We start from the raw sequence: 26,968 nt of genomic DNA, 5'->3' as shown, positions 1-26,968 counted from the left end.
AAAACAGGCCTGCAGGAGAATAGAAAAGTAGGCTAAAACCCCTTGCTGAGGAAAAGTTTCTGCTTGTCCTGAGAAAAATGCACGGGGTTAATTCCAAACTTTGAAATGCAGTTAGTATTGATTACATTTAATGAAGTTATGCATAACTGATTTTCCTGGACATTTACGTAGATGCCTCTCCAGCGTCTTTGCACCAGCCAGGAGATTTGCCTGGGTTCAGGTCTCCTGGACTTAAATCTTGCAACTGGGCTATAGTAGAGTCCCTAGGGAAACAAGGCTCTGGTATATCCTCTACTGGCTCCTCCAAAGAGCAGGCGCCATCACAGCCACAGGAACCCCGAGTTGTTATGGTGATAGCACAGCAAGCAGCCTCAGGACCCCCCTCACCTCCACGCCAGGGAGAAGTAGTGGGATAAAGGCTAGTAGCAGTTGGAAGAATCTAATTGGAATGAAAGTATGCTGTTTGGAGTTTTGTTTCCCACACATATATTTGCTCCTGATTTTTGTGTGAAAACTGTTTTTCAAAGGTCACGTGAACAAACCTCCCAGTGACACTCCGGCTGTAGCTGTGCACTCTTCAACCACGAGGTTCTTGGTTTTCTCCTAAGTGTCCCAGGTGGAGACAGGATGCTCTGGGCACTGGCCCTGCTGGCTCTGGGCATAGGGCCAAGAGCTTATGGTAAGGATGGCTATTTCTTTTCGTTTCTGTGTGCAGTGGTGGCTTAGCTTCAGGCAGGAGACCAGCAAGCAGCTGTAGTTGTGTTTTGCATATGAAGCCGTTTTAACATGCTTGTAAATGAAGAAAATCAAAGATTTCTAAGTCTGTATAGCACAGAGCGATCGTCTTTTGGAAACTAGGAATAGACCAGTGCACTGCACCTGGTAGTGAGATGCTTGCTTCACACAGCTTGACCGTGGTACATTATTCTAGTTTATAAAATAATTTATAAAACTTAAACTGCCATATTTAGTAACAATGGTCACAGTCTAATTATTTTAATTGTGCCACTGTCAATACCTTTATAAAAATGACAATATTTATTCTGTGTTTTCAGTTGTCAGTTACTTGATGAGAAGCTGTGCTCTCATCAAGTGTTTTAATATTCTTGTTGGTGTATTATTTTGAATTATTGATTAATTCTGATGGGGTTTGATGATTTTCTCATTGGCAGCTCAATGGTGACTTCAAACAGTTACTGATAGGGTGAGGTCTATTGTTGTCTCAGAGACCGGTTCATAGTGCACACTATTTATTTACTATTGATTGATGGTCTTTCTGTAGAAATGAGAAGATGTTTGAGAAAGAATATCATCCCCAGCATCAGTGGATGCTGAAATACCATGGGCAATAAAGTCTAACGTCCCCCTTTCAGCCCCTCTCTGCCTCAGTCACAAGATGGAGGAGAGGCTGTACTCAGCCCAGATCTGGGACAAAGAACAGCAGGGGTTAGGGGCTGGAATTCAGGGGCCTGCAGGGAGATGTGAGCAGGTGCACAGTGCTGACATTTATGGATGAAGCCAGGTTCTGGATTCTGGGAAGGCCCAGAACACCTGCTGCACTGCAGTTGTGGAGAAAGCGGGCCTCCAGCATGGTGGGTAGACTGCTCAGGCTCAGCTAGGGTGGGGGAATACGTCGTAGAGAAAGCCCTTGTGAGCTTATGGCTCTCCAGCCTGCATCTAGGAAGCCTCAGCATCAGCCTGTGGTAACTGTGCCCCTGCGGTTCCCTTTGGCAGCCGGTGACCACGGTGAGGACACTTCATTTGACCTTTTCAGCATCAGCAACATTAACCGGAAGACCATCGGTGCCAAGCAGTTCCGAGGGCCTGACCCCGGGGTGCCCGCCTACCGTTTTGTACGGTTTGATTACATCCCCCCAGTGAACACAGATGACCTCAACAGAATTGTCAAGCTTGCAAGGAGAAAGGAGGGCTTCTTCCTCACGGCCCAGCTGAAGCAGGACCGCAAGTCTCGTGGAACACTCCTGGTGTTGGAAGGCTCCGGCACCTCCCAGAGGCAGTTTGAGATTGTGTCCAATGGCCCAGGGGACACTTTGGACCTCAACTACTGGGTAGAGGGCAATCAGCATACCAACTTCCTGGAGGATGTGGGCCTGGCTGACTCCCAGTGGAAGAATGTGACTGTGCAGGTGGCCAGTGACACCTATAGCCTGTATGTGGGCTGCGATCTTATTGACAGTGTCACCCTGGAAGAACCGTTCTATGAGCAGCTGGAAGCAGACAGGAGCAAGATGTACGTGGCCAAAGGTGCATCTCGAGAGAGTCACTTCCGGGTGCGTATGTAGCATGGCAGTCATGGGATAGAGCCTTGTAGGGAGATCGCAGCATGGGACAACTCAGTGTAGCTTTTGTGCTGGAAAGGATATAATCCTTCTTTGGAGAAGCATGTAACATGTGTGCACACTTTTCACACCTGTACATACTGCATGCACATTCATATACATCACACATGCTCACTTGTGCTTACTTTTAAGTACCTATACTTATATAATATGCACACACATGTACACACTCAAGTGTATGAACATATCACATACACACATACCTATATATCTACCACAAGTGCATACTTGTTTATATGTATTAGCTTACACAATATTTTTATACTCATTGTACAGGCACGCAGAAGCTTGTATGCCATGTCCATACATCCTCATAAATACACACATTTATATATGTGTACACACAACAGACATTCACACTTATAAGTATAATACTGACATACACATACACAAGGGACATGTAAGAGGTCATGCACACACATGTGCACCACACTTTTGTACACATGGCTCTTGTGTAAGCACATATTCAAAACCATCAACTCAGTATGCATAGAATACACATTCTTAAGCTATGTGAGGCAGAATTGTGTCACAGATATGTTGCTCTTGGAAGCCTGAGTCAGGTATTGAGGGAAAGAATCCTCATGTTCCAGGAAACCCCAAGGTACTTTAGTAGCCCTGAAATCCCATCCTAGCCCTTGCTCTGGGAATGAAGTTATTGGGGCACTAAAGAGGGACTGGGTTCCTTAAAGAAAAACTGCTGCTTTGTGAGTGGATCCCCCAAACCCTTCATTGAGGCTTAAGAAGTTTGGGTCCTTCTAAAACTAGGAATTTAGAACCTGTAATGGCAGGTCCACACAGACACCCCCAATTTTAATGGCTTTCTAGGGGGTTATTCATTCTTTCTCTGGCATGAAGACCATTCACTGATGGTAGAGTAGTACTGAGGCTCTGTATTTTGACTTTATTTATGGCCCACTAACATTGCACTCTGGTCCTTCCTCTCAATGCTGGGCAGAGGCAAGCCATGGCTCCTGGTCAGTCTTATAACCTCAGAGAACAACCAAAAGTGTGTTCTCAAGTTCAAGTGTGGTCAACGGACTTTCTGCCTATGCTGTCTTAACTTCTGATGAGTGTATCCATTCCTCTCTCACTGCAGATGAAAGGATGGACATCTGACCATTGCCTTCTGGCAAGCATGCATTTATTCTTGGAAATAAGTATATGTCAGAGATTAGTTATTTTAGTAACGGGCCTAGGTAGGCTATACTTTGTCAGGTGCTCCTCTGGCTGTCTGACTGGCCCAGTCTATTACAGCATTAGCTTCCTTCTGGTGTGACCCAGGGACCACCTTGTGTGAACCTGGATGTTTCTGAGGCTTGAATCACAAACAACAACACATTTCCATTCTACTTAAGGAAATAGCCCAAGCATGTCTACCTGGTAATGTACAGAGGACAGAAGTTGCCTGTCCCTAGGCCTCCCTGATTCTTCTTCAAAGTTAGTCTTTTCCTAGTTAGAAATGTTTTATGATAACCCCGTGTGTGTGTGTGTGTGTGTGTGTGTGTGTGTGTGTGTGTGCGTGTGTGTGGTGTAGCAACATTTTTGAAATAATAGGAATAGGGTAACTGGTAACTTCAGACCTGTTGGATTAAAGCAGAAGTGACCCAGTGATTCCAGTGATTGGAATCTTGTACTCTGCATTTGCAGAGTGTCATCAGCTTCCATGTAGCTTATGGTTTACCTGCATCCCTGCTCCTCTCTCCCTCTAGGGCTTGCTGCAGAATGTCCATCTCGTGTTTGCAGATTCCGTGGAAGATATTCTAAGCAAAAAAGGCTGTCAACACAGCCAGGGAGGTGGGTAAGCTCTGCTCTAGGAGTTTCTGTACTGTCCTGGTGGGTTGCTGATGGGCCATGTGTGTTCTCGTACCCTAGTCGAGATTCGGGGTTAAGTATTTTTATCCTCTGTGGGTGAGTTTGCTGGTCAGCTTAGACTTCCAGTCCTTAAAAATGATAAGTTGTCTAGGATCAATTCTGAATAGATTTTTAAGAATAATAATCCCAATTTTAGGGTTCTGATGAGATATTCCAGTCCATGATCAAGACCATTCATCCTTTTCATGGCTTCTGAAAATATTCTAATACCTACACTTCTTCAACAGAATATTTTAGGTTCAGGGTTACAAGTTGGCAACACAAAGAACTATTAAAAGCAAACACATAAACCTATCTGGAAGTTCTGAGCCCTTCATAATAAAACACACTTACACAGGAGTCTAAATCTGTTCTCTTAAGATGGAGAGAAAGACTGGACTAGCTGGGTTTATGTGCATTCCTCTGGAAGTCAGGGCCCACGATGAGTTCTTTACTAAGATCTTGGCCCTGGCAGGGACTTCCGCTGGTCATACCAGACTTGAATATTCTATTTGTTCAGAGAGTAAGCTCATGAGCCCAGTCTCAGAGGATGGCTTTTTGGACGTTTGCTAAAATGGGAATTTCTCTGTTTCAAGGCTAAGCCATTCAAATTTCACAGCTGTAGAACCTGGTATATATCTGGGAGATGCACACTGGTTCAAACATCTTTCTATCATTCAGTCCAAACCCACCATGGCAGAGGCAGGGGTGAACAAAGGCACACATTGGTTTACTTTGTTAACTCTAAGATATGAAAAGAAGTATTTTAAATAAGTTAAAGGTTTAAAAAGCACAAACAAGATAAATGATGAATAAAATCCCCTTAAATACACTATTTAATAGTGTCCCTCTACTTGGTTATAAAAAATACTTATACTAGCATGGCTTTTTTATGGTTAGTTGCACACTGGAAATTACCAGCTCCCAGTGAGCCATGTAGATTACAAGATTTTTGAGCCCAAGTAATAAAACCTCAGTTGTGGAGTGAATGCCTGTCATTCTGTCTGTCTGTCCTTCCCTGGAGCCTGTCTTTCCCTGGAGCTCTTCACTGTAGCTTGACTTGGAATAACTCTGTTTCTGGACTTGTCTCAGAGCTACTTGGGAATCAAGGAGTGCATGCATGTGTGGTCCAGGCGGACTCCATGTGATTGTGCCAGGACTCTGAGTGTCTGCATTTGAGCGACAGCAAAACATATTGTGTAGAGAGAAGATAGTGTGTCTTGGGGGCTCATGTCTCTGGTGTGAAGATACCTGAGTAGGCTTTTATTCTGAAAGGAAGCCCATGAATGGGCACTCAGGTTGAACGGGAGCATAGGAAGGCTGGAGGGAGGGGTGAGTACATGGGCTATGTGTTGGAGGAACAGACTTGGGGTTGAGGATGAGGAAAAGGCAGTGTCTCTCAACTCAGTTTGATTGAGGTATGTGATGTATGGCCCTGCTTTACAAATGACTTGTCTCCCATTGCTCTGCTCTGCCTTTCTCTGTTCCTAGTCTGGACCTCTGCCCTACTAGGAAATCATACAAAGTGTTTCCTCTTGCCAAACAGGGTCTTAACTGGAAGCAGTGGCCACCAAATGTTCTTGAGTTGATGGATACAATTTAGCATGTGGCCACTCCAAGGCAGCAGAGATTTTTATGTGTGCTGGTTTATAGCTACAGAGATGACACCCCAGGGATGTGCTCTGGTGACCAAGTCAATGGGTGCCAGCTTACAGTTGCCAGTCTGACTCCCCGGGGACTGTGCTCCACTAAAATCCTCTCTTTCCTTTAGCTGAAGTCAACACCATCAGTGAACATACAGAGACACTTCATCTGAGCCCTCACATCACCACAGATCTGGTGGTCCAGGGTGTGGAGAAGGCACAGGAAGTGTGTACGCACTCCTGTGAGGAGCTAAGCAACATGATGAATGAACTGTCTGGATTGCATGTCGTGGTGAACCAGCTGAGCAAGAACTTGGAGAGAGTGGTGGGTACCTGGTGGAGGGTAGAGGTGGCAAATGAGGGTAGTGGCGACAGACACCAGTCTGTCAGGGAAGCCTCAGGAGTCAGCCCTCTGGCAGCCTCACCAGACAGCCAGTCAGGCCTCTGGGGACTCATACTTCACTGCTTTGGAGGAACTTTGATTAGAAAGCCACATCAGGGGGACACCCCAGTCAGGCCCTTCAGGAATTCTGGCCTACCACAAGTTAGTGAGAGGGAAGATGGAGAGATGTAAGAAGTGTTGCAAATAAAAAACACAGTCAGGGGCCACATGTGCTCTATAATGAATCTGTGGCTCTGAGAAATGCATCTCCCAGAGGGTAAAAGCCATCCACACAGAGGAAGACATTTCATGTGAGCAGCTGAGTGTTGAGAGGAGCAGTCACGGGCTTTAGAAATTGTCTCTGCCCTCCAGTTTTATAAGGCTGACAGACATGAATGTGTGTCTCGAAGTGTGTGGAAGCAGGGGACAGTCACACGCTCTGGAGTGAGAGTTCTGTGGCTTTGAAGAGGGAGAGTCGCATGGTCTTCCAGCTGTGCTTGCCAATAATACCTGTGAAATTGTGAGATGCAGGGACAGGGAGAACTCCTCTCAAACACTTCCTGAAAGGCTCCTTTCATTGGCAGGGGAAGAAAGGCCCATCCCCAAGGACCTGTGCAGGGTGGTCTGTGACACTGTCTTTTTGGGAAAAGTCCTCTTCTACTGCCGTTTGCCTCTTAGTACGGGTCCCCTAGTGGCATCACTTAATTCCTTATGACACCAGAAGATACTGAGGTTCCCACATGGTGATGGTCCTGACTGGCTTGCCAGATGACCTGGCAACAGAGCTTAGGAGAGGCAGGAGTTGAGCACAGGGCCTGGCAGCTTCTCTACAGCTGCTGTGTATTCCAGTCTGGGTCCCTTAACATGGGGTCAAGGAAATGTGTGACCTCCTGAAGCTGCACAAAGCCGCAGGGTAGTGTGTTTCTGTGTGTGTTTGTAGTAGAAGGTTTGCAACACTCATCTGATCCCTAAGGCCTAGTATTCTATTTCACCTTGGGAGAACCTTGTGAGAAACCTATAGAGAGTGCTGAGCTGGCCGAGGTAAATACGTACATGTTTAGTAGCATTTCAATGAGGGCTTATCTGATTTGTAAGTTTTGCCTCCATTGCCTGGCATAATATCTGGATGACCAGAATTGTGGCTGTGTTGTTTTGTGCCAATCATGAATGGCCCCCTCCCTTCTCCCCTGATACCTGCCCACTGTGCACAATGGTCATCTTTCTTTCATCTATGAGGCAAGGTCAGCTCGGAGGTTGAGGAGACATTATTTATGGATGACTATGTGTTTGATATTATCTGTGAGCAGAGAAGAGGTAGGGTAATCATGGAGACAGTGTGTGTAGCTGAGCTCTGCAGCGCGGTCTTCGTTGCAAAGTTTGTGTGGGTTTGCAGTGCCATCTGTCTTAACCAGGCCCCAGTGTCTGCGTGCAGAGTCACACCTACACCTGATACTTGCGCTGCTTGACCTAAGCTCCTCATTGAAGGAGGGCCTTTGATGCTTATCCTAACTCTCACCTCTGTTTCCAGTCTAGTGATAACCAGTTCCTTTTGGAGCTCATTGGGGGCCCTTTGAAGACAAGGAACATGTCAGCCTGTGTGCAGGAGGGCAGAATCTTTGCAGAGAATGAAACTTGGGTTGTGGACAGTTGTACCACATGTACCTGCAAGGTGAGTTCCAGAGACGAATCCTCCTGGAGGCAGAAATGCCCTGCATAGCGTAGGCCTGTTCAAATTGATATACACAGATCCTAACGGCTGGCAATGGCCTGCTCAGTACATAAGTATAAATGATGTTCAAATAGATAAGAGGCTCAGTAAGAGAGCCACAGACATAGAAGTCCACACAAATGTAACTTCGACTTCTTTGTGCTGTGCATAAAGAAACCACAACCCAGAGTGTGGATTGGCTTGTCCAGCATTGTTCTGTGGAGAGGAACAGTAGGAATGGAGCTGCCTCAGTTTTCCTCCGGTTTGCTCATCTCTGACAGGGCCTCAGAGCTCAGCGGAGATGTCTAGTTAGCATCGAGAAAATGCAGTAGGCTTAGTTTCTTCTTATTGTTCCCTGTCCTTGTGTTGACCTCAGTTATCCAGAGATCTGGGAATACCCTGTCATTCTTTTTCTTCTCTACCCAGAGGACTCAAAAGATGGTGCTGTCATCTCTCTGCTTGAGGTGGGAGGACAGAGTATGGGTGCTCACAGAGTTCCCTTGGGCCTGGCCAAATCCTATATTTGAAGTAGGATTTGGAGTCAGAAAAATACCTAGCCATCCTACTGACCACCCCCACCCAGCTCCTGTGACAATGTCCGTTATGACAAAGGACTGCTTTCCATATATTTTTCTATACTTTCAGAAATTTAAAACAGTCTGCCATCAGATCACCTGCTCACCTGCAACTTGTGCCAACCCATCTTTTGTGGAAGGAGAGTGCTGTCCATCCTGTTCCCACTGTAAGTCCCCTGTAGTGAGCATGTTGTGAGTCTTCTTAGCATCTGTTTATTTGTTCTGTGGCTTGAATAGAGGAGGGTGAGGCTCAGATTCCTAGAGATAGGCAGTGGAGGGGAGCAGAGGGTGGCTAGGCCCCCGCTTCAGCTACTAGCCAGTGGCCAGGAAGCCATTGAGAGTTCTAGAAGTTAAGTGTCTGCAGCTGTCCTGTTCTGGCTCACCCCAGACAAGGAGGGCCCCAGTGATCCTGTAGGGACCAAAGTTCCAACTCCCAGGCCAAGAACAAGGCCCTCTTGTCAGTAGCCGCTGTGAGTCAGGAGCTGCAGCTAGACCTAGGCTGAGTGAACAGTTGCTTCGAAACCCATGATACAGTAAATAAACACAAAATTCAGAGACTCTTACTCAATGAGGGATTCAAGTAACAGAGACATGGTCCAAGTGACCCAGACTGAGTCCATGGAGGAGCCAGTTCTGTGAGGTCCGACCCTGTGGAGACAGAGCAAGGCTGACATCAGGAGCCCTGGAGGCTTGGATGCACTCTGGAAGTGCCCGAGCTGCCCCACTCAGAATACCGTTAATCTGTGGATTCCAGTGTCCGTGCTCTGGATCTGGCCTCCAGTGGTGCTCAACTATGGCTTCCCAGCATGAGTGGGCAGCCCTTCCCACCCAGTCACCATCTCTGAGTGTTCGGGATGCCTCTGGCCTGTTTTTGAGCTCGCTCTTTCCTTTTGGTGTGTTTCCAGAATCCCAGCTACCTGCTCAACCCAGCAATGCTACTGCCACAGTGCTGGGTGCCTGAGTCTGCTTCCCCTATATTGTCAAGGGCAATGGTATAATAGGCAGCTTGGCTATGACAGCTAGGATGTCTGACCTCAGTGTTGTCTGTGCGGCCGCTCTCCTTTCCTTCTTTCATTATCCTAAGGGACCCTACTGAGAGGCCCCTACTAAGGGACACCTACTAAAAGACCTACTATGTACTTTACCTTTAGTCCATGCCCCAACATTGGTACGCCATACCCTATGTGTCTATAAGAAATGTATTCCAGAGAGTTGCCTTTTTATTGAATTTTCACTAATTTAAAGTGTTTGGAAATAAACTATGCAGCTTCTAATTTAAACCAGTGGTAGACATGTTGTTACCTTATACGAGTCAACAGAAACTGTGTAGAAATGGCCTCTTGGTGACCTTGAAGATGTGTCCTGTAGATAAGACTCAGCATTCTATTTTTTGGAGCCAGCTTCTCTAAACAGATGTGGATGACTTGCTCCTCATTACTCAGTGTTCTCCTCCTTTTGATGACACTTAAGCTCTTGCCCAGGTGATAGGTTCTTCCCATAGAACCTTCCGCCTGCCAAGCTCTTTCCTATTAAGTCCCCAAAGCAGGCCCCATATGGTTGTAGTGCCAGATCTCCCTAGGCCTTGTAGAGAGGGAGGACCCAACCTCATGTGTTTGTCTACCTTCTTGACTAGCTGCAGACAGCGATGAGGGCTGGTCTCCGTGGGCAGAATGGACTGAGTGCTCTGTCACCTGTGGCTCTGGGACCCAGCAAAGAGGCCGGTCTTGTGATGTCACCAGCAACACCTGCCTGGGCCCCTCCATTCAGACAAGGACATGCAGCCTGGGCAAATGTGATACGAGAAGTGAGTGTCCAGGGCAGGGTGGATGGTTCCCCATGTGCGTAGGCCAACAGCAATGATTGGATGGCGTCTGGAGGCTGTGACCACGGGGAAGGTTTTTCCGGGTGAGAAGCTTTCTCCTGGGTGAGGCCATGTTCTCTCCAGCCCTCTCCATTGGAAACATGGCTTAGCTTGGAAGGCAGATCTCTGGGCTTGCCCAGTGCGGGGTCATAGCCTGGGATGTTGACCTCTTTGTGTTTCCTGTACCAGTCCGTCAGAATGGAGGCTGGAGTCACTGGTCACCCTGGTCTTCATGCTCTGTGACTTGTGGAGTTGGCAATGTCACCCGCATACGTCTCTGCAACTCGCCAGTGCCCCAAATGGGTGGCAAGAACTGCAAGGGCAGTGGCCGGGAAACCAAACCCTGTCAGCGTGCTCCGTGCCCAAGTGAGTAGGTGCTGCTGGCAATGCCATGGGGCTGACAGCTGCTGGTCACTAAAGCCTGTTCCAACCTAATCTGCTTACTAAATCAAAAGCCAGTGCAGTTTTGGCAGTGGGGGTGTGACTGCTCTGTTGCCATGACATCGGTGACGACCCCTGGTTCCACACCCTGATTTCCTGAGTTAGCCCGAGGCCCTCTGTGCCTTGCACAGATCAGTCAAGTGAACAGAGATTATCACCTACAGAAAAATAAGCCAGAATGTGAACTTGGACCTGAAGCTCAGGTCAGGGCTTTGCCTGTCTTAGTTACACCAAGGTGACTCTTATGGGACTCACAGCTTAGTATACCAGGACATCCTCAGGAAGACTGAGTTCTCACAGTACACTGGATGCAGGGGGATTGCTTCCACAACAGGTAGTCCACCCAGATCTTCACTGCCCTCCTGCCCAATGCAATAAGAATCAGTCTCACAAAGTGTATCAGATTGGAGGCTGGTCATCTGCAGGCCTGGCTTGGTAAGGAAACTCAGGCTTCTGGCTATAAAAGATTGTAAGGATTTTACACACGCAATCTATCAGCAACTCTGAAATCAATATGACTCTCTGAATCATGGCTGTGGAAATCACAGTAAGCCAGCCCTCCATTTCCCCTTATACCCCTGTTTCTTCAACTACCCTGGGATAACCAGGATATTGACTTTATTTTCCCTTTGCTCTTGCTAGTGCCAGTCATATCTGTATCTCTCCATCCTCTTCTCATCCACCTTCCCTGCTTCTCTCTATAGTTGATGGCCGCTGGAGCCCCTGGTCCCCTTGGTCGGCCTGTACAGTTACCTGTGCTGGAGGGATCCGTGAGCGCACACGTGTTTGCAACAGTCCTGAGCCCCAGTATGGAGGGAAGGACTGTGTCGGGGATGTAACAGAACACCAAATGTGCAACAAGAGGAGCTGCCCTATTGGTGAGTGTGTGTGTGTGTATGTGTGTGTATGTGTGTGTGTGTGTGTGTGTGATAGGAGCTACCCTATGGGAGACAAGGCATGCATACTTGAATGTATTTATGTATGTGTGATCACGTGTATATGTATGTGTGTGTGTGTGTGTGTGTGTGTGTGTGTGTGTGTGTGTGTGTGATCTAGTCTTAGCCTTATCTCCCTTCCTCCACGCAGATGGGTGCTTATCCAATCCGTGTTTTCCTGGAGCCAAGTGCAACAGCTTCCCTGATGGATCCTGGTCCTGTGGCTCTTGCCCTGTGGGCTTTCTGGGCAATGGGACCCACTGTGAGGACCTGGATGAGGTTGGTACCTCTGCCTTGGGCAGCTGGGTGTCCTATGGAGATCTGGAGAGAAGCTTACTTCTGTTTGTCGTCACAGTGTGCTGTGGTCACAGATATCTGCTTCTCAACTAACAAAGCTCCCCGCTGTGTCAACACCAACCCCGGCTTCCACTGCCTGCCTTGTCCACCACGCTACAAGGGGAGCCAGCCCTTTGGAGTTGGCCTGGAGGATGCTAGAACAGAAAAACAAGTAAGTGGTTCTGGCCTTGCCTGTGTATCTAAAGGCTTGAAAGAGTCAGGTAAGTCTACGTAAGTGGAGATGGAATGGAAGGGAAGGGAAAGGGCAGCCTTGCTGGGAGAGGAATGCAGAGGGGAGCCTTTCTTATGGAAGCCTCTCAGGCTCTGTTCATCTGCTGCCTCTTTTACTGATACAGAGGAATCCAGATGTTTCATGCAAAGGGTCTATGACCTTCAGGGTAGCAATGACACCTTGGTCAGTCCTAGGATGCTATAGCAGAATACCAAGGCAGATAGGGATACAGGACAAAGATTTATTTCTCACAATTTTAGAATCTGGAAACACAAGACCAAGGACCAGGTACCTAGTCCATGTCTCTGAGTTGTCATTGCATGGCAGAAGCCAGAGAGAGAGAGAGAGAGAGAGAGAGAGACAGAGACAGAGACAGAGACAGAGACAGAGACAGAGACAGAGTCAGACAGAGAGACAGAGAGTGAGATTGAGCACTGATAAGCTGAAGTTGGAGGATCTCTGATACACCTCCAATGAGCCTCTGAAGCTACAGTACATGGATATGGATTCAAACCCATGCTTTGGGGGTCACAACAAAGCCATGGGAAGTGGTTTTACATGGTAAGTTCAAAAATGATATTTATCTGGCTCAGATAACCACTAAAAAAAATACTCATGGGCTTCCTGAGAAATTAATGTTTTAAGAACCCAGCGTGATGTCAAAGTCTCCATGTCCTCTCCCAATGAGCTAGTCTCTTCAGATTCTCAGGGGTGCCCGTGGCCAACTTCTTCCCTAGCAAGTCCTGTCTATAATTCATATTTCTCTTGATCTTCTAGGTGTGTGAGCCAGAGAATCCATGCAAGGACAAGACTCACAGCTGCCACAAACATGCAGAGTGCATCTACCTGGGCCACTTCAGTGACCCCATGTACAAGTGTGAATGCCAGATTGGCTATGCAGGTGATGGGCTCATCTGCGGGGAAGACTCAGACCTGGATGGCTGGCCCAACAGCAACCTGGTGTGTGCTACCAATGCCACTTACCACTGTGTCAAGGTGAGAGTCACAGTCAGTCAGGCTAAGAGCTAGGACTCTTTGCTTCAGTCCCTCCTTGAGTCATTGTCAGGGGGTCTGTGTCCTAATCCCTCTTCAGTCAGTATAGGGAGCTGCGCCTCAGTCCCTTTCATAAGTATAGGGTTCTGCCACTCCATCTGGCTTCATCAGTGAGGAGTCTGCCCCTCAGTCCTCTTTAGTCAGTGCAAGGGGCTGCCCCACCCCACCCAGTGCCTCTTCAGTGATTCACTGCCAGGAAAGATTGGGCCAATTGGAAGCAATGATCTAAACAGTGAGACACTCCAAGTTATCTTGTTCCCTCCTACACTCTGCATGAACTTCCTACTTGGAGACTGGACCATGTTACAGCAACACATCTTCTCACGGCTGAAGGGATGAAGAAAGCGTGGGTCTGATGTGCACTGTGCCGTGCACAGGTGTCCACCCAGAAGTCCACCTGAAGCACTGAATGTGGCTGGATTCTCCCTTTTCTTCCCGGTTCCAAGCATTGTTGTGAAAAGCTGCACATGTTATGAAAAGTATATATGTACACACATGCGCACATGCATATGAACTCACACACTACGTAGGAATACACATGCATCACACACATACACTATGTATTTATAAACACACATGCACACACAATGCTGTATGTATACATGCACACACTATATATGCACACATGCATATACACACACATACACTATGTTTATATACACAAGCACATATGCTATACATATATATACACATGCACACACAGTATGTACCTATACACATGCACACAAACTATGCATGTATGTACACATATGAAAATATGCACACGTGCATGTATATACACACACACACACACGCACACACATGAGAAAAAGCATCAATGCAGTTGAAACCAAAACTGCCCTGCCCTGCCCTGCCCTGCCCTGCCCTTCTTCAGTCCCTCAGTTGAGTCCCTGCCATTCATTTGGGTCACAGCACAGTGGACAGAGTGGAGCAGCTTTTGCACTATTGCATGTCTGTCTATCGAATGTGAAGAGCTGGAGTGGAGTTCTTCTCCCTCCTTCTAAGCTTCACTTCAGTGCAGAATTGTAAAGCTTAGACTGTGCACACCTGTGAGAGGGCTTTTCCTTTGAGACCTGCTGGCCAGTGAGGAGTGAGCTCACATGCATACTGGAGCTTTTAGTTCATTTGATGAGCTGGAGGAAGGAACAGGATGCTAAGCATCTGGCACTCCACCTCTCCTGGGACAGGCGCTCTCATCTTCCTCTGTTCTCCCAGGTATCTGATCCCTTCCTGGGGATCCTGAGCTCAGAACAGGGCTCCTTTTGTCTCTCCTCATGTGCAGCAGTGACATAATTCCCAGGGTAGGATTCAGAACAGCACACATCCAGGCCAGCTGGCTCTGAGGCTCACTCTGCTTCTATCTGAGGACTTGTATCAGATATTTATATCCTTGGCTTCATAAGTCTTGTTTTATTTTTCCCTGAGTTGGAAAGAAGGTCACTTTGGAATGCTTTCATGGTTGTTATTCCTCCCCCAAATCACAGGACAACTGCCCCAAACTGCCAAATTCCGGGCAGGAGGATTTTGATAAGGACGGAATCGGAGATGCTTGTGACGAGGATGATGACAATGACGGCGTGAGTGATGAGAAGGTAAGACGAGCACTGCTCTCAAGCACCCAGAAGTTGGGAGAGATGAGGACTCTGAGGCTGCTCTTCTGACATATTTGTGAACAGTTCTCAAAGACCACCCATAGAGAAAGTAGTCCCTGCAAGTGCTGATTAGCGGGTGCACGGTGCTCCCTATGGCACAACACAGAAAGTGCTCAGTAACTTCACTTGATTTAATTGCCTTGAAAGACCTTATTAGCTTCCTTTTCTTCTGGTGAGTTGTGCTTGATGCAAGTGACCGATGCAATCAGAAGGTTTAACATGGACTCATCTAGCTCCCCTAGGATGGGTTCTCTATGGTGAGATTCCATGCTTTCTACTCCTTGCACACATCCATCCACACACTCACCTACTGTCTCATCCTTTTGACTTTCCTGTGAAGGAGAGGAGACTTCCACTTTACAATAGGAAATCTCGACACTCAGGGAATAGGACAGCTGTGTGTGGAACTGCGAAACCACATGATGCTGAGCCTGTGCAGGGCTAACTGTCTCATTTTCTTTGCTTCCTGATTGGTGGGCTACTCCTAAGTACTGAGTCATCTTACAACAGCCTGATGCATAGTCTGCACTCTTTCTGATGTCTTTTTCTGGTGATTTTAGGACAATTGCCAGCTTCTCTTCAATCCCCGTCAATTAGACTATGACAAGGATGAGGTTGGAGACCGCTGTGACAACTGCCCCTATGTGCACAACCCAGCACAGATTGACACAGACAACAATGGCGAGGGGGATGCCTGCTCTGTGGACATCGATGGAGACGGTCAGTGGCTGGGCTCACTTTAGTGATGCCGATCAGGGCTAATGGTTATAAGTGAGCTAGCACTTTGTGTACTCAGGTTCACAGCCATGAATCAACTAACCATATAGAAAGAGGATGTACAGAACATGCACTGATTTCTAAATTTTAATTTATTCATGTGTGTGTGTGTGTGTGTGTGTGTGTGTGTGTGTGTGTGTGTGTGTGTAGGTCAGAAAAAAAAAACATTCAGGAGTTGGTTCTCCCAATCCACCTTCTTAAGGCAGGATCTCTCTGGTTTCTGTTGCACTGTGTCCTCTAAACAAGCTGTTCTGGGACTCTTCTGTGTCTTCCATACATCTCGACATAGAAGTGCTGCCACCACAGATGCTCACTGCTGCATCTGGTTTTTATTTGTTTTGTTTTAATGTGGGTTCTGAGGATCAAACTCAGGTCATCAGGCTTGTGCTGCAAGCAATTTTAGCCACAGAGTCATCTTACTAACCCCCCTAGACCTTTACCATGCCGTTCATCTAAACAACAAAATTATAATGTAGAGACGGCTTTTAAGTATGTAGGGAATTGTAACTAGATGGTTTGTAAGCATCACTCCATTTTGTGTAATGAATTTGGACATCTGGATTTTGGTATCTTTGTGGGTCCTGGTGGCAGCCCTCCACATGTGCCAGGAACAACTGCAATTCTGAAGATTTTAGAAGAGCTCAATTTATCTATATGCTTACAAAAATGATTCCTTAAATAACTTGCCTTTTCCCACAAGCCTCAGGTCCATTCTTAGAAAAGCACAGTTTTCTGCATTTTCTTCCCTTGCTGTCAGCCCCACGGCTGCCTCATCTGACTCTTTTACTGTATCTTCTGCAGTGAATACTCCATCTAAATTATCCAAGAACCAGGGCTCTTGCTGCATGCGACTGCTCTGAGAAGGGCATGAGGAGGCTGTTTGTCTTGCTTCCACTCATGTTTCTTACTGTTTATTGATAAGGCCTAACCACAGGGACCTGGGTACCAAGACAGGTAGAGCGACACAGGTGTACCCTGTGAGCTCTGACATATTACTGCAGGCTGACCTTTATGCTGAGACCTGGTGGCTTCTATGCAAGAGCCCAGAGACCTACCACACCACCCTTGGAACTCAGTCATCACTCTCTCAGGGTGGCACTGTAGAGCTAGGAGACACTCAGATCACTGCTCTGCTTGACTCCTCTGTCTACCCCACGAGCCTCACCCCACTCCTCATCCATTTGCAGCCTGGAGTTCCTTCATCCCCTCTGGCCTTACCCTGCCATTTAGACCCATCTCAAAGTGTATGCTCTTGTAGACAGAGCTTTCCAGTCAGCTTCTGCATCCAACCTTATCCTCAGGAAAGTCTCGATCACTCTGCCTTCTTGAAGGTTGATGCAGTCAGCAGGCGCCTCATGTCTGTCCTTACGTGGGCTGGTGCCTCTGTTCTGCCGTCTGGGGTCTCAGGTTCCTATACTCTGTCATTTTAAGGGTCCTTTCTATGGATCCATCCCCCCACCCCCCAAAGAGGCTTCTTCCTTTGACTTTATCTTCCTTTGGTTTGCCACTATATCTTTTTTGTTTTTTAATTATTCTCTCTTCAGTACCGGTGGACCTCATTCCCTATTTTCATATTTCTAAGAGCCTTGGCAATATATCTGCACCATCACTTCTCTCCCACTGTGTGTGGGTGATGAGGGAACATCACCTAGAGGCTCTCATGTGCCTATAGACTTCGCTCACACTTTCTGAGAGCTCAGTGGGCACAACCAGAACAGCTCAGAGGACACACCACACTCACCCTCTTCTGACTGGATGGCATTGCCCAGAGAATCCCAAACACTTACTATATTTTAGGTTAAGGGAATTGAATTTTTTTTGAGACAGGGTCTCACTGGGAATTTGAATTCGAATGGAAAATATATCATATACTCTTCCATGAATCTAATAATATTTAAATTTTTACCATTTTCCTAGTGAAAGTCTGTATGTTATCCAGTATGATGGGAAAATGATGCACCTTCTCTAAAACCCAATATATACCTACTTTGTTTCTTTCACCAACAGATGTTTTCAATGAGCGAGACAATTGTCCATATGTCTACAACACTGACCAGAGAGACACGGATGGAGATGGCGTGGGTGACCACTGTGACAATTGTCCTCTGATGCACAACCCAGACCAGGTGACGATGAGATGTGTCCAAAGAGGGTTCTGTGATCCCCAGCTGTTGCCTTGAGATAAGCCTTGAGGGTGACCCATATCCAGAGCAGAGCATTCCTCATCCTCAAACAGCTTCATAAAGATGCTCCTGTGTGGTTCTCATCTGCCTTGCCAAGCATGACAACATAGTTTGCTATAAGCTCAGTTGGGACGTCTTACAGAGACCAAATCTAAGCACATTATATCTAGGTGGCTGCAGGCCAAGGGAGGAAGTGAGTTCCCCATACTGTCTGGGGGAAAAATTAGTCTCCATGGTTATCCTGAGGCAAACCCAGAACTAGCTACATTTCTAGGCTTGCCTTTGGAAGGGACCTGAAGAATGTGACCAGGAATATGGTCTGCACAGTATACAGTAATGGTGGAGATAGTGGTTCCCACAATAACTGAGTGATAGTTAGCTGTAAGAAGTCTCCTGTGAGATGGGGCACAGGTTAGGAGATCCTAAACCCAGGAGTCTCCATTCCAAGCTCTCTTCTGTGTGGACAGCGAGTGAGCCATTATACCCCATTTTTGCAACTCATCTCCCAATGCTGGCCTGTACCACTAGGGGGTGGGTCTCTAGTACTGGAGTCTTCTTGTACTTCCTCAGGGAGTATTCATGGTGCTCACTTCCTGCTCTGTCTCCCAGACCGATCAGGACAACGACCTTGTTGGAGACCAGTGTGATAACAATGAGGACATTGATGATGATGGCCACCAGAACAACCAGGACAACTGCCCATACATCTCCAACTCCAACCAGGCTGACCATGACAACGACGGCAAGGGCGATGCCTGCGACTCTGATGATGACAACGACGGCGTTCCAGATGACAGGGACAACTGCCGGCTCGTGTTCAACCCAGACCAGGAAGACTCAGATGGTGGGTGCCTTCCTCGGTTCACATGTGTGTTGCAAACCACATGAGCAGTCCCGTAGGGGCGGAACTTCTCTAGTTTGGAAATCTAGTTCAAAAATCAGCAGGATGGCTATCTTAGGGTGCTGGGCACAGAGATGGCTGGTCTTCTGTCTAGCCTGCTGGAAGCTTCAGCTTCTTCTTGTGTGTTTAATATTCTACCAATAACAGAAGTGAGGTTTGTTTGTGAGTGCCAGGATAAGGAAACCTTTCAGCATCCGGGTACTTTTGAAAACCTTTGGCAAACACTTTGAAAGAGATGAGGTTCACTGAAGGCAGCCAGCGACAGGATGGGAGGGGATTTATTGCTTTATATCTATTACAGAAAATAGGGAAAGTCTGACGTGGAAAGCCTTATGCACATCAGAAGTCTGTAGCTGTGCAGGTTCTGGAGGATGCCACACCCCAGGAAGACCGCAGTCCTGAATAACAAAGTGTGCAGCTGTGCTTGCTGATAGGCTGGTGGCTAACTCCCTCCCAATGGGCAGGATGATCCAAGCTCTTTGGATCACACTTATCCTGAACAAATGGAGACCAGGAGTCCTGGGGTGTTGAGCCAATATGACTCAGAAGCACGTGAAAGGACTGGCCAAGGCCCAAGGGCAGCTGCAGCATTCTTCCTGCACGGGAAAGAATGTTTTCAGCAGAGAGCTCCCAGCTTGATGCAGACACTGGTGCAGACAGTGGGAGGTGGCCTTTGGCTCACCTAGGAAGGGGGCTGGAAGGAGAGGCGAGGGGTACTTTTATTACTTTTAAGATGCTGTTGCCGAGGTTGGGGAATAGATCAATTGGTAAAGCACTTGCCTAGCATGAAAACTCAGCTCTACACAGACAAGACATAACGATGCATCCCTATACTCAGGAGGGAGAAGCAAGAGGACCATTAAAGAACCATCCTTGGCTCCTTATTGTCAGTTTGAGGTGAGCCTGTGCAGAGCTCCTGTCTCAATAAAAGAAAATGCCTGGATGTCTAGTTATGTTTCCCACAGTAGGGAGCCTATGGTATTGGATATCAGAACCGAAAACCGGTTTGAAGAATGGGGAAATCAAGATATCAATCTAGATACCAAATATGGCTTCATTTCCTCCATTTGAAATAAGAGGTCACAGCAGTGCCTGGTTTACTCCATCGACTCTGCCTTTGAGCATCTTACTGTGGCCAACGACAGGTCAGCTGTAAGGTCACAGGCATGACCTAACCCCTTTTGCAGACCAACCTCCTTAGAGCCGATCTTCCCAGGGGAAGTCATGTGTGCTGGAAAGGCTCTACTTTAAGTGCCAAATAAATTAAAATGGCTCCAGTTTAATGACAGTGAGAATGACAGTGAGAAGTGATCTTAGAGAGACATTGGCAGCAGTCAACTTTCTGTTTTCAACTCTGAATGTAGGGAGCAGAGCTCTTGGGAGGGGCTTTACAGCACTATCCTTGGCTGTGGTGTTGGCTATGAGGATGTTTTCCTTATAGCTTTACAAGCTCAATGTTTTGGAGGCAGTTGACCCTCAAATCACAATTAAACACAAGGTGCCCAGCCTCAGATCTTACGGACCTAGAGGCCTCTGTTTATACGCATGAAGGGAAATGCAAACCACCTAACTCATCCCCTTGTATTCATTTCTTCCTTATCCATAGGTGATGGCCGAGGTGATATTTGTAAAGATGACTTTGACAATGATAATGTCCCAGATATTGATGATGTGTGCCCCGAGAACAATGCCATCACCGAGACAGACTTCAGAAACTTCCAGATGGTCCCTCTGGATCCCAAGGGGACCACACAAATTGATCCCAACTGGGTAATTCGTCACCAAGGCAAAGAGCTGGTGCAGACAGCAAACTCAGACCCTGGCATCGCTGTAGGTGAGCCTGAGATCATGTAGGTGGTTCAGAGAGACCATGTGGTCAGGATTCAGGATAGTTTTTCTGGTAGCCTTACCGTTCCTTGGTCTGTGGAATAGTCTCCCTTCATAATCTGGTTAAGGGCTCTGGGAAAGCACAGGTTTGCAACTTTCTGGCCTCTGGAATTTGGTATTCAGTAAGCCAGTTCATATTATGGACTCTCTGAAACAATACATGATACACTGAACCCTCTGTCACATAACTGTCAACTGGGTCACAAGTCCTTTTGCTGATCTCTCAGTGAAGAGCAGATGTTATCTAAGCTAATCTAAGCTCTTCAGATCCATGTTTCTGTGAAATGGACTCCTGAAGTCCCTGATGTGCTTTTCCCTGGGCCACCAGACCATCCATGTTTTTTTTTTTTTGCACCCAGGTTTCGATGAGTTTGGGTCTGTGGACTTCAGTGGCACCTTCTATGTCAACACTGACCGGGATGATGACTATGCTGGCTTCGTCTTTGGCTATCAGTCAAGCAGCCGCTTCTATGTGGTGATGTGGAAGCAGGTGACCCAGACCTACTGGGAAGACAAGCCTAGTCGGGCTTATGGCTACTCTGGTGTGTCACTCAAAGTGGTAAACTCCACAACTGGTACTGGCGAGCACTTGAGGAATGCCCTGTGGCACACAGGAAACACAGAAGGCCAGGTGAGGGACTGGGCAGTTGATGACCTTTTCTAGACAGACCCTGCACTCCTAACCTGTTCCAGAGAGATACACTTCTGCCTTTAATTTTAATCAAATAGCAATCATTTTAATAGTTGGTGTCCAATACCTACTTTAGTAAACAACAAATGCTGAGTGCTTCTGAAAACATGGCTGGTAAGATTGAACACATGTCCAGTGTTTTGCAGAGATAGGACGGTGACAGTGTCAGTTCTGTTCATAGCTCCATACCCAAGAAGCAGAAGCAATGAATTCAGATCCATGACTCTCTGGGTCAAGTGTTCATGCTCTTAGTGCTAACTGTAGCACACCCAACACGTGGACTTAGTGCACACTTTAGTATCCCATAGCTGAGCATAATAAGGTAGATGATCCAGCATTTGAAAATAGAGCATATAAAACAAAATGTATGTACTAGGGAGGTAGTACAGTAAGTGGGGTATTGCTTTGTACAGTCTAGGGGGAGAAGAATGGTAGAGAGGCACATAGCTCACTTTTCAACAATGCTCCTCTTCCACAGGTTCGAACTCTATGGCATGACCCCAAAAACATTGGCTGGAAAGATTACACGGCTTACAGGTGGCACCTGATCCACAGGCCTAAGACAGGCTACATGAGGTAAGGGCAGTTGCATTGTTTTCAGTGATAAGCCTCATCCCAGTGGGTAAGCTAACCAGTCTGCCTTTCCACTGGATGGCCAGGTAGCTTTTTTTCATCAGATGGATAGTCTGTTTCCCAATGCATAGATAACTTTTCCATTGGATGGACAATTTGCCTTCTCTGTCTACCTTCCCATGGGAGAGTATCAATAAATAATTATACTGTAATGAGCACTTTTATATTCTTCTCTGGATTCCTTAGTTTTAAATGCCCTTTCTCACCTATTTTGTATCCTTCCTATACATTGCTTACCTTAAACACCTGACAAGTAAGCCATGTCTTAAATACTTATTGGCTGCTATACAAATTACCCCACATCCATTTGGATGGAGTCCACTTTTTTGTATATGATAAGCAAATGCTCTCCCACCCGGTCTCACCCCTGATGACTCTCTGGTGTCTGCAGATCCCTGAGGGTCTGGGTGTGTGTGTGTGTGTGGGGGGTATAATGTCCCTGCAAAGAGGTCCCATCTGTCATGTGCTCCACTGGGAAATTCTGAGCCATCTCTACCCAGTCTGAGCCAGGAAGGTAGAGTCCTGTTCCCACTCTCAGGCAGCTTTTAGAATGGGACAAAGATGAGACAGGATCTTCAGGGAAAATGAAAGCTTTGGGAGCCACACTCAGGGAAGACCTGGCTCTAAGGAAGAGAAACAGGCACTCCCCCTGCCCTCCAAGCAGTCAGGAAACATTCTTTACTCTTTACACTGCCTTGACTCTTAAAAGCAACCTACTGCACTTTGTAGTCACTGGCTTATTGCAATTATACACACCAAGGGCACAGCAAGTTTGCCTGTGAGAAGGAATGGGCTCTTCACATTCTGTTGCATGACAGGAGTTGGTGTTCCTAAAGAGAAAGCGAGTCCTGCTCAGACCCTGAGCAGAGGGTGGGGCTGCAGATCCCTCTTGGGTTGTCTGGGTGTCTCTCAATGGTAGATCAGACCACTTGAATAGCATACACAAGGTCATGTTTTCATCCTTAGCAACTAAGCAGGGAGAGTAGATTCCTCTCAGCCAACAGCTGTCATTTAAACTCAGCCACCGGCCTCCAGTGAATGTGCTTCTGTGTTCAAGTTCTCTTTTGTCTCTTCCTCTTCGCCTGTTTTAGAGTCTTAGTGCATGAAGGAAAGCAAGTCATGGCTGACTCGGGACCAATTTATGACCAAACCTATGCTGGGGGACGGCTCGGTCTGTTTGTCTTCTCCCAAGAAATGGTCTACTTCTCGGACCTCAAGTATGAGTGTAGAGGTGAGTATGTGTTCCCATCGGGGAGTGGTCCCAGAGGGCCAGGAGGGACTGGCATCCACTTTTCTGCCTACAGAGGCTTCATTCCAGGGAAATGAACTGTTGCTATGAGCTGGGGCTTCTGCCCTTCCCAGCAAAGATGTGGCTTAGGGATGTCCTTCCTTCCTTCCTTCCTTCCTTCCTTCCTTCCTTCCTTCCTTCCTTCCTTCCTTCCTCCCTCTCTCCCTCCCTCCTCCTTTCTCTTTTTTCTTTCTTCCTTCCTTCCTTTCTCTTTCTTCCTTTCTTCCTTCCTTCCTTTCTCTTTCTTTCTTTTCTTTCTTCCTTCCGTTCTCTCTCTTCCTTCCTTACTTTCTTTCTTCTTTCCTTCCTTCTCTCTTTATTCTTCTTCCTTCTCCTCCTCCTCTCTCTCTTTTTTTCTTTTTTGATGGTTTCTTTTGTTTTAAATTGAATCTGAATGTCATTGGTAGTACAAATACTTTCTGACTACCACAGGCTGTATCTGACACTCTACTGAGTCCTAGAACTTTTTGTTTCCATACTTTCTGAATTTCTATGGTCATCTTAGATTACTATCTTTACTAAACATTGAAATAAGAAAGGAAAGGAAGGGAAAAGGGTAAGAAGGAGGAAGGAAAGAAAGAGCAATAGAAGTGAGGGAAGAAAGGTAGCCCCTTCTTAGTTATACTATGAGAAGTTAATTTATCTGAACCAAAATACAAACCTGAAAGCAAACTTGACCAGTCAAGTCTAATGACCTGCCTTTTACCAAGGAGATTAGTAAAGCTCAAAAATATTTCTCAATGCTTACACATTGAAAATCATACACAAATCAAGAACATTATTTTCTCTCCTTCTTCCATTGAAGGTCTTTACTCATGTCATGATTCCATTGAAGATATTTCTTTTTTCTTAATTTATCCACCAATTAATACATCCATCTACATGTGCATCTTTCCAAAGAGCTATTTATCCATCTGTTCATCCAATTATCCATCTGTCTGTCTTTCTATCCTTTCACTCATCTTCTCGTTTGTCCAAATACCTCTCTGTCATTTATCAATCTGTTCTACTCATCTATCTCATTTATTCAGTCCTAAAGTTAAAATCATGGTATCTGAGGTCATGCATTTAATATTAGCCCTTGGGAGCCTGAGACAGGAAGATCATTTCATTTGAGGCCAGTCTGAGCTACATACTGAGTTCTGGACTACAACTATGATAGAAAAACAAAGAAACATAGTAAAATATCCCTTTGTTCTTTCTTCCTAATCCTGTTGCTCCTTCTTTTCTAGATGTCTAGAGAACAGGGCTCCAGCTTCAACAATGGGCTGCAAACACCCCTTCCTAGACACATCGGTCCATCTTGGTACTTGTGGCTTTTCTGTCATTCGGCATTTCCTGTTTCTTAACCTTAACTGAGTGGATCTTCACCTCCTTCATCAGCACCAAGTCCAAGTGCCTTCAAAGGATAAACATTAAGAGTGCTCCAAGATGAACATCTAGCCTGCTGCTGAAAACAGTTGGAGGAGATATGAGGTTCGCTGTGGAGCGAAAACCGAGCATGTCTCTGCGTTGCCATTTCTTGTTTGTTTAAAAAGAATGACGTTTACATGTAAAATGTAATTACTTGCAGTATTTATGTGTATATGGAGTTGAAGGGAGTATTGTGTATAAGTCATTCTCATAAATTAAGCATGAAAAATATGGCTCACCTACCTTCAGTGCTTAATGGTGTCACTGTTCTTGGATTCGTGCTGTTCTACAATAACACACAAATCCTGTGAGGCTGAACAGGAAGAAAGATAAGGTGAACTCGGCTGCAGTAAGGGAGAGGCCAGAAGACAGTCATATGAGACTGTGGTCCCTTGTCCAGTGACTTGAAACATTAGCTAATTAGAACATAGACAGTGATCACAAAGTTAGAAGAAAAGCAGTTCTTACTCGGCCACAGTTAAAGCTGACTTGACAGAGACAAGGAAGCTGCGTTCTTGCAAAGGGGAATATTTCAGGGTTCCAGCTGTAGGCTTCTCAGAACTTTCAGAAGAAAAGCTCAGCAGAGGCAACATCCCTTTAAACTGCCTGCCTGGTTTGGGCCTTGTGGAAAGCATACCTGGCTGGAAGTCATCGAGCTCCGCATATTGACTGCTGGGATCTCTGTCTGGGCATCCTTTCCTGTCCCTGCTTCTAGGAAACAGACTGGCAGATAAGTTGGCAGATTCACTTTGGTACCCTACTCCTACCCTAGGCTTTTAGAATGATGCAAAGGCTGCTTTTGTCAAATTTGGTAATGCATTCATTAAGGTTCCAGGTACAGTTGTTTTAATATTTATTGAATGATTTGGAATATAGCTCCACTCACCAATAATTTATTTTAAACATACAAAGTAACAAGTACGTAGTATAATTTCTAGAAATAAGCATATGACAAGGATATAATGATATAAAGACACACTTACAAATATCTGCTGTTTGAAATAAAAGGCTTTATGTCATGATACAATGGAACCTTAATATGCATACTTACCAATAATTTCAATTCAGTTCTTTTTTACTATTATCTATTTGTTGTATATAGGTTCTTTTTATTTTAATGCTGAAGGAAACATCACTTGTTTTTTCCAGACACACTTATTAATCAGTCACATCATTACAGACATATGCTTGATTTATTTTGTTTTTTGTTTTTGTTTTTGTTTTTGTTATTTTTTAAGCTGCATGATCTCCCAGCAGGAAGTACTGTCTCTCTCACTCCACATGAGTTCAGTGGAAGTATATTTTGTCCCTCTTGTGGGGTGGCTCACAGTCCCCTTTCTGGTAAGGGCAACCGCATTTCTAAGTCAGATAGAAAGAATCTACGATTTTGATCTGAGTTTCCACAGTTTGTCTTGATGCAGTTACTTCTGTTGAAATCTCTGAAGGTGAGTTTCCTTGTGCCTTGTTACCCTGCACTTTTTAGACTTTTGTGGAACTGTACTCCCAAGGCCAGCACAGGCTCAGGGGACTTCTGACCATGAGGATGTGAAGAACAGTTAGGCTCTCACTTGGGCATTTGGTTCAATGGTACAGGTGGTGGGGGCAATGTGAATACATTCAATGTACCATATTACTTTTGTAAATTATTTATGTAGTTTTTTTTAAAAAAAAAAAACAAAAGCTTCTCATATACGTTAATGAAACATTGTTTTTTTGCCAAAGATTGTAAATATTTATTTATTTGTTCATTGGGTTAAATTTCACCACCGAAACCCCTCATTTAGCTAGAGCTTCATTTTTATACCAAAGATTATCAACAGCAAATAAATTATAAAAAGGTTTCTATAAATGAATCTCTCTCCCTTTTTTAAAAGAAGTAGTGGGATTCTTTCTGGAGGGTGTTGGGTCTCTTACCCAGGGAGAACTGATATTTTGCTTCTTGAAACTGGCTGCAAGTTTTCCCAGTATGTGTGCAGGATCAAAGTTCAAAGCAAGTTGTCTTTGACATAGGTCTTCTTTCAATAGAAGTCTCCAGGGTTCACATTACACAGTCACTCAGCAGGGCACCAACTGCTGGTTCTCATTGTCAGACAGGAGCAGAACCTTTCAATGACTCCAACAACAATCCCTAAAGAACTCAGGAAAAGCTGAGGGGATGGCTCA

At 46.0% G+C, this 26,968-nt stretch overlaps 1 protein-coding gene across 1 annotated transcript in view; it reads left to right on the top strand.

Moving 5' to 3' along the window:
• The window catches only part of Thbs2 (thrombospondin 2), a 28,876-nt gene extending 2,222 nt beyond the window's left edge, over nt 1-26,654 (top strand). Inside the window, exons 2-22 of the mRNA XM_031352831.1 lie at nt 528-679; nt 1,735-2,291; nt 4,073-4,157; nt 5,986-6,182; nt 7,768-7,908; nt 8,593-8,689; nt 10,156-10,326; nt 10,573-10,749; nt 11,529-11,702; nt 11,911-12,038; nt 12,115-12,267; nt 13,105-13,323; nt 14,865-14,972; nt 15,593-15,752; nt 17,817-17,935; nt 18,602-18,836; nt 20,500-20,727; nt 21,140-21,411; nt 21,950-22,047; nt 23,196-23,335; nt 24,625-26,654. Of these exons, the coding sequence (XP_031208691.1) occupies nt 628-679; nt 1,735-2,291; nt 4,073-4,157; nt 5,986-6,182; nt 7,768-7,908; nt 8,593-8,689; nt 10,156-10,326; nt 10,573-10,749; nt 11,529-11,702; nt 11,911-12,038; nt 12,115-12,267; nt 13,105-13,323; nt 14,865-14,972; nt 15,593-15,752; nt 17,817-17,935; nt 18,602-18,836; nt 20,500-20,727; nt 21,140-21,411; nt 21,950-22,047; nt 23,196-23,335; nt 24,625-24,632 (3,519 nt within the window). The 5' untranslated portion in view covers nt 528-627 and the 3' untranslated portion in view covers nt 24,633-26,654. The remainder of the gene's footprint in view (nt 1-527; nt 680-1,734; nt 2,292-4,072; nt 4,158-5,985; nt 6,183-7,767; nt 7,909-8,592; nt 8,690-10,155; nt 10,327-10,572; nt 10,750-11,528; nt 11,703-11,910; nt 12,039-12,114; nt 12,268-13,104; nt 13,324-14,864; nt 14,973-15,592; nt 15,753-17,816; nt 17,936-18,601; nt 18,837-20,499; nt 20,728-21,139; nt 21,412-21,949; nt 22,048-23,195; nt 23,336-24,624) is intronic.
• Nucleotides 26,655-26,968: the final 314 nt, after the last annotated feature.

This window comes from Mastomys coucha, unplaced genomic scaffold (assembly GCF_008632895.1).
Source record: "Mastomys coucha isolate ucsf_1 unplaced genomic scaffold, UCSF_Mcou_1 pScaffold5, whole genome shotgun sequence".
Classification (NCBI taxonomy): Eukaryota; Metazoa; Chordata; class Mammalia; order Rodentia; family Muridae; genus Mastomys; species Mastomys coucha.
The sequence above is the reverse complement of the archived record's forward strand: the minus strand, read 5'-3'. Positions and strand labels throughout refer to the sequence as shown.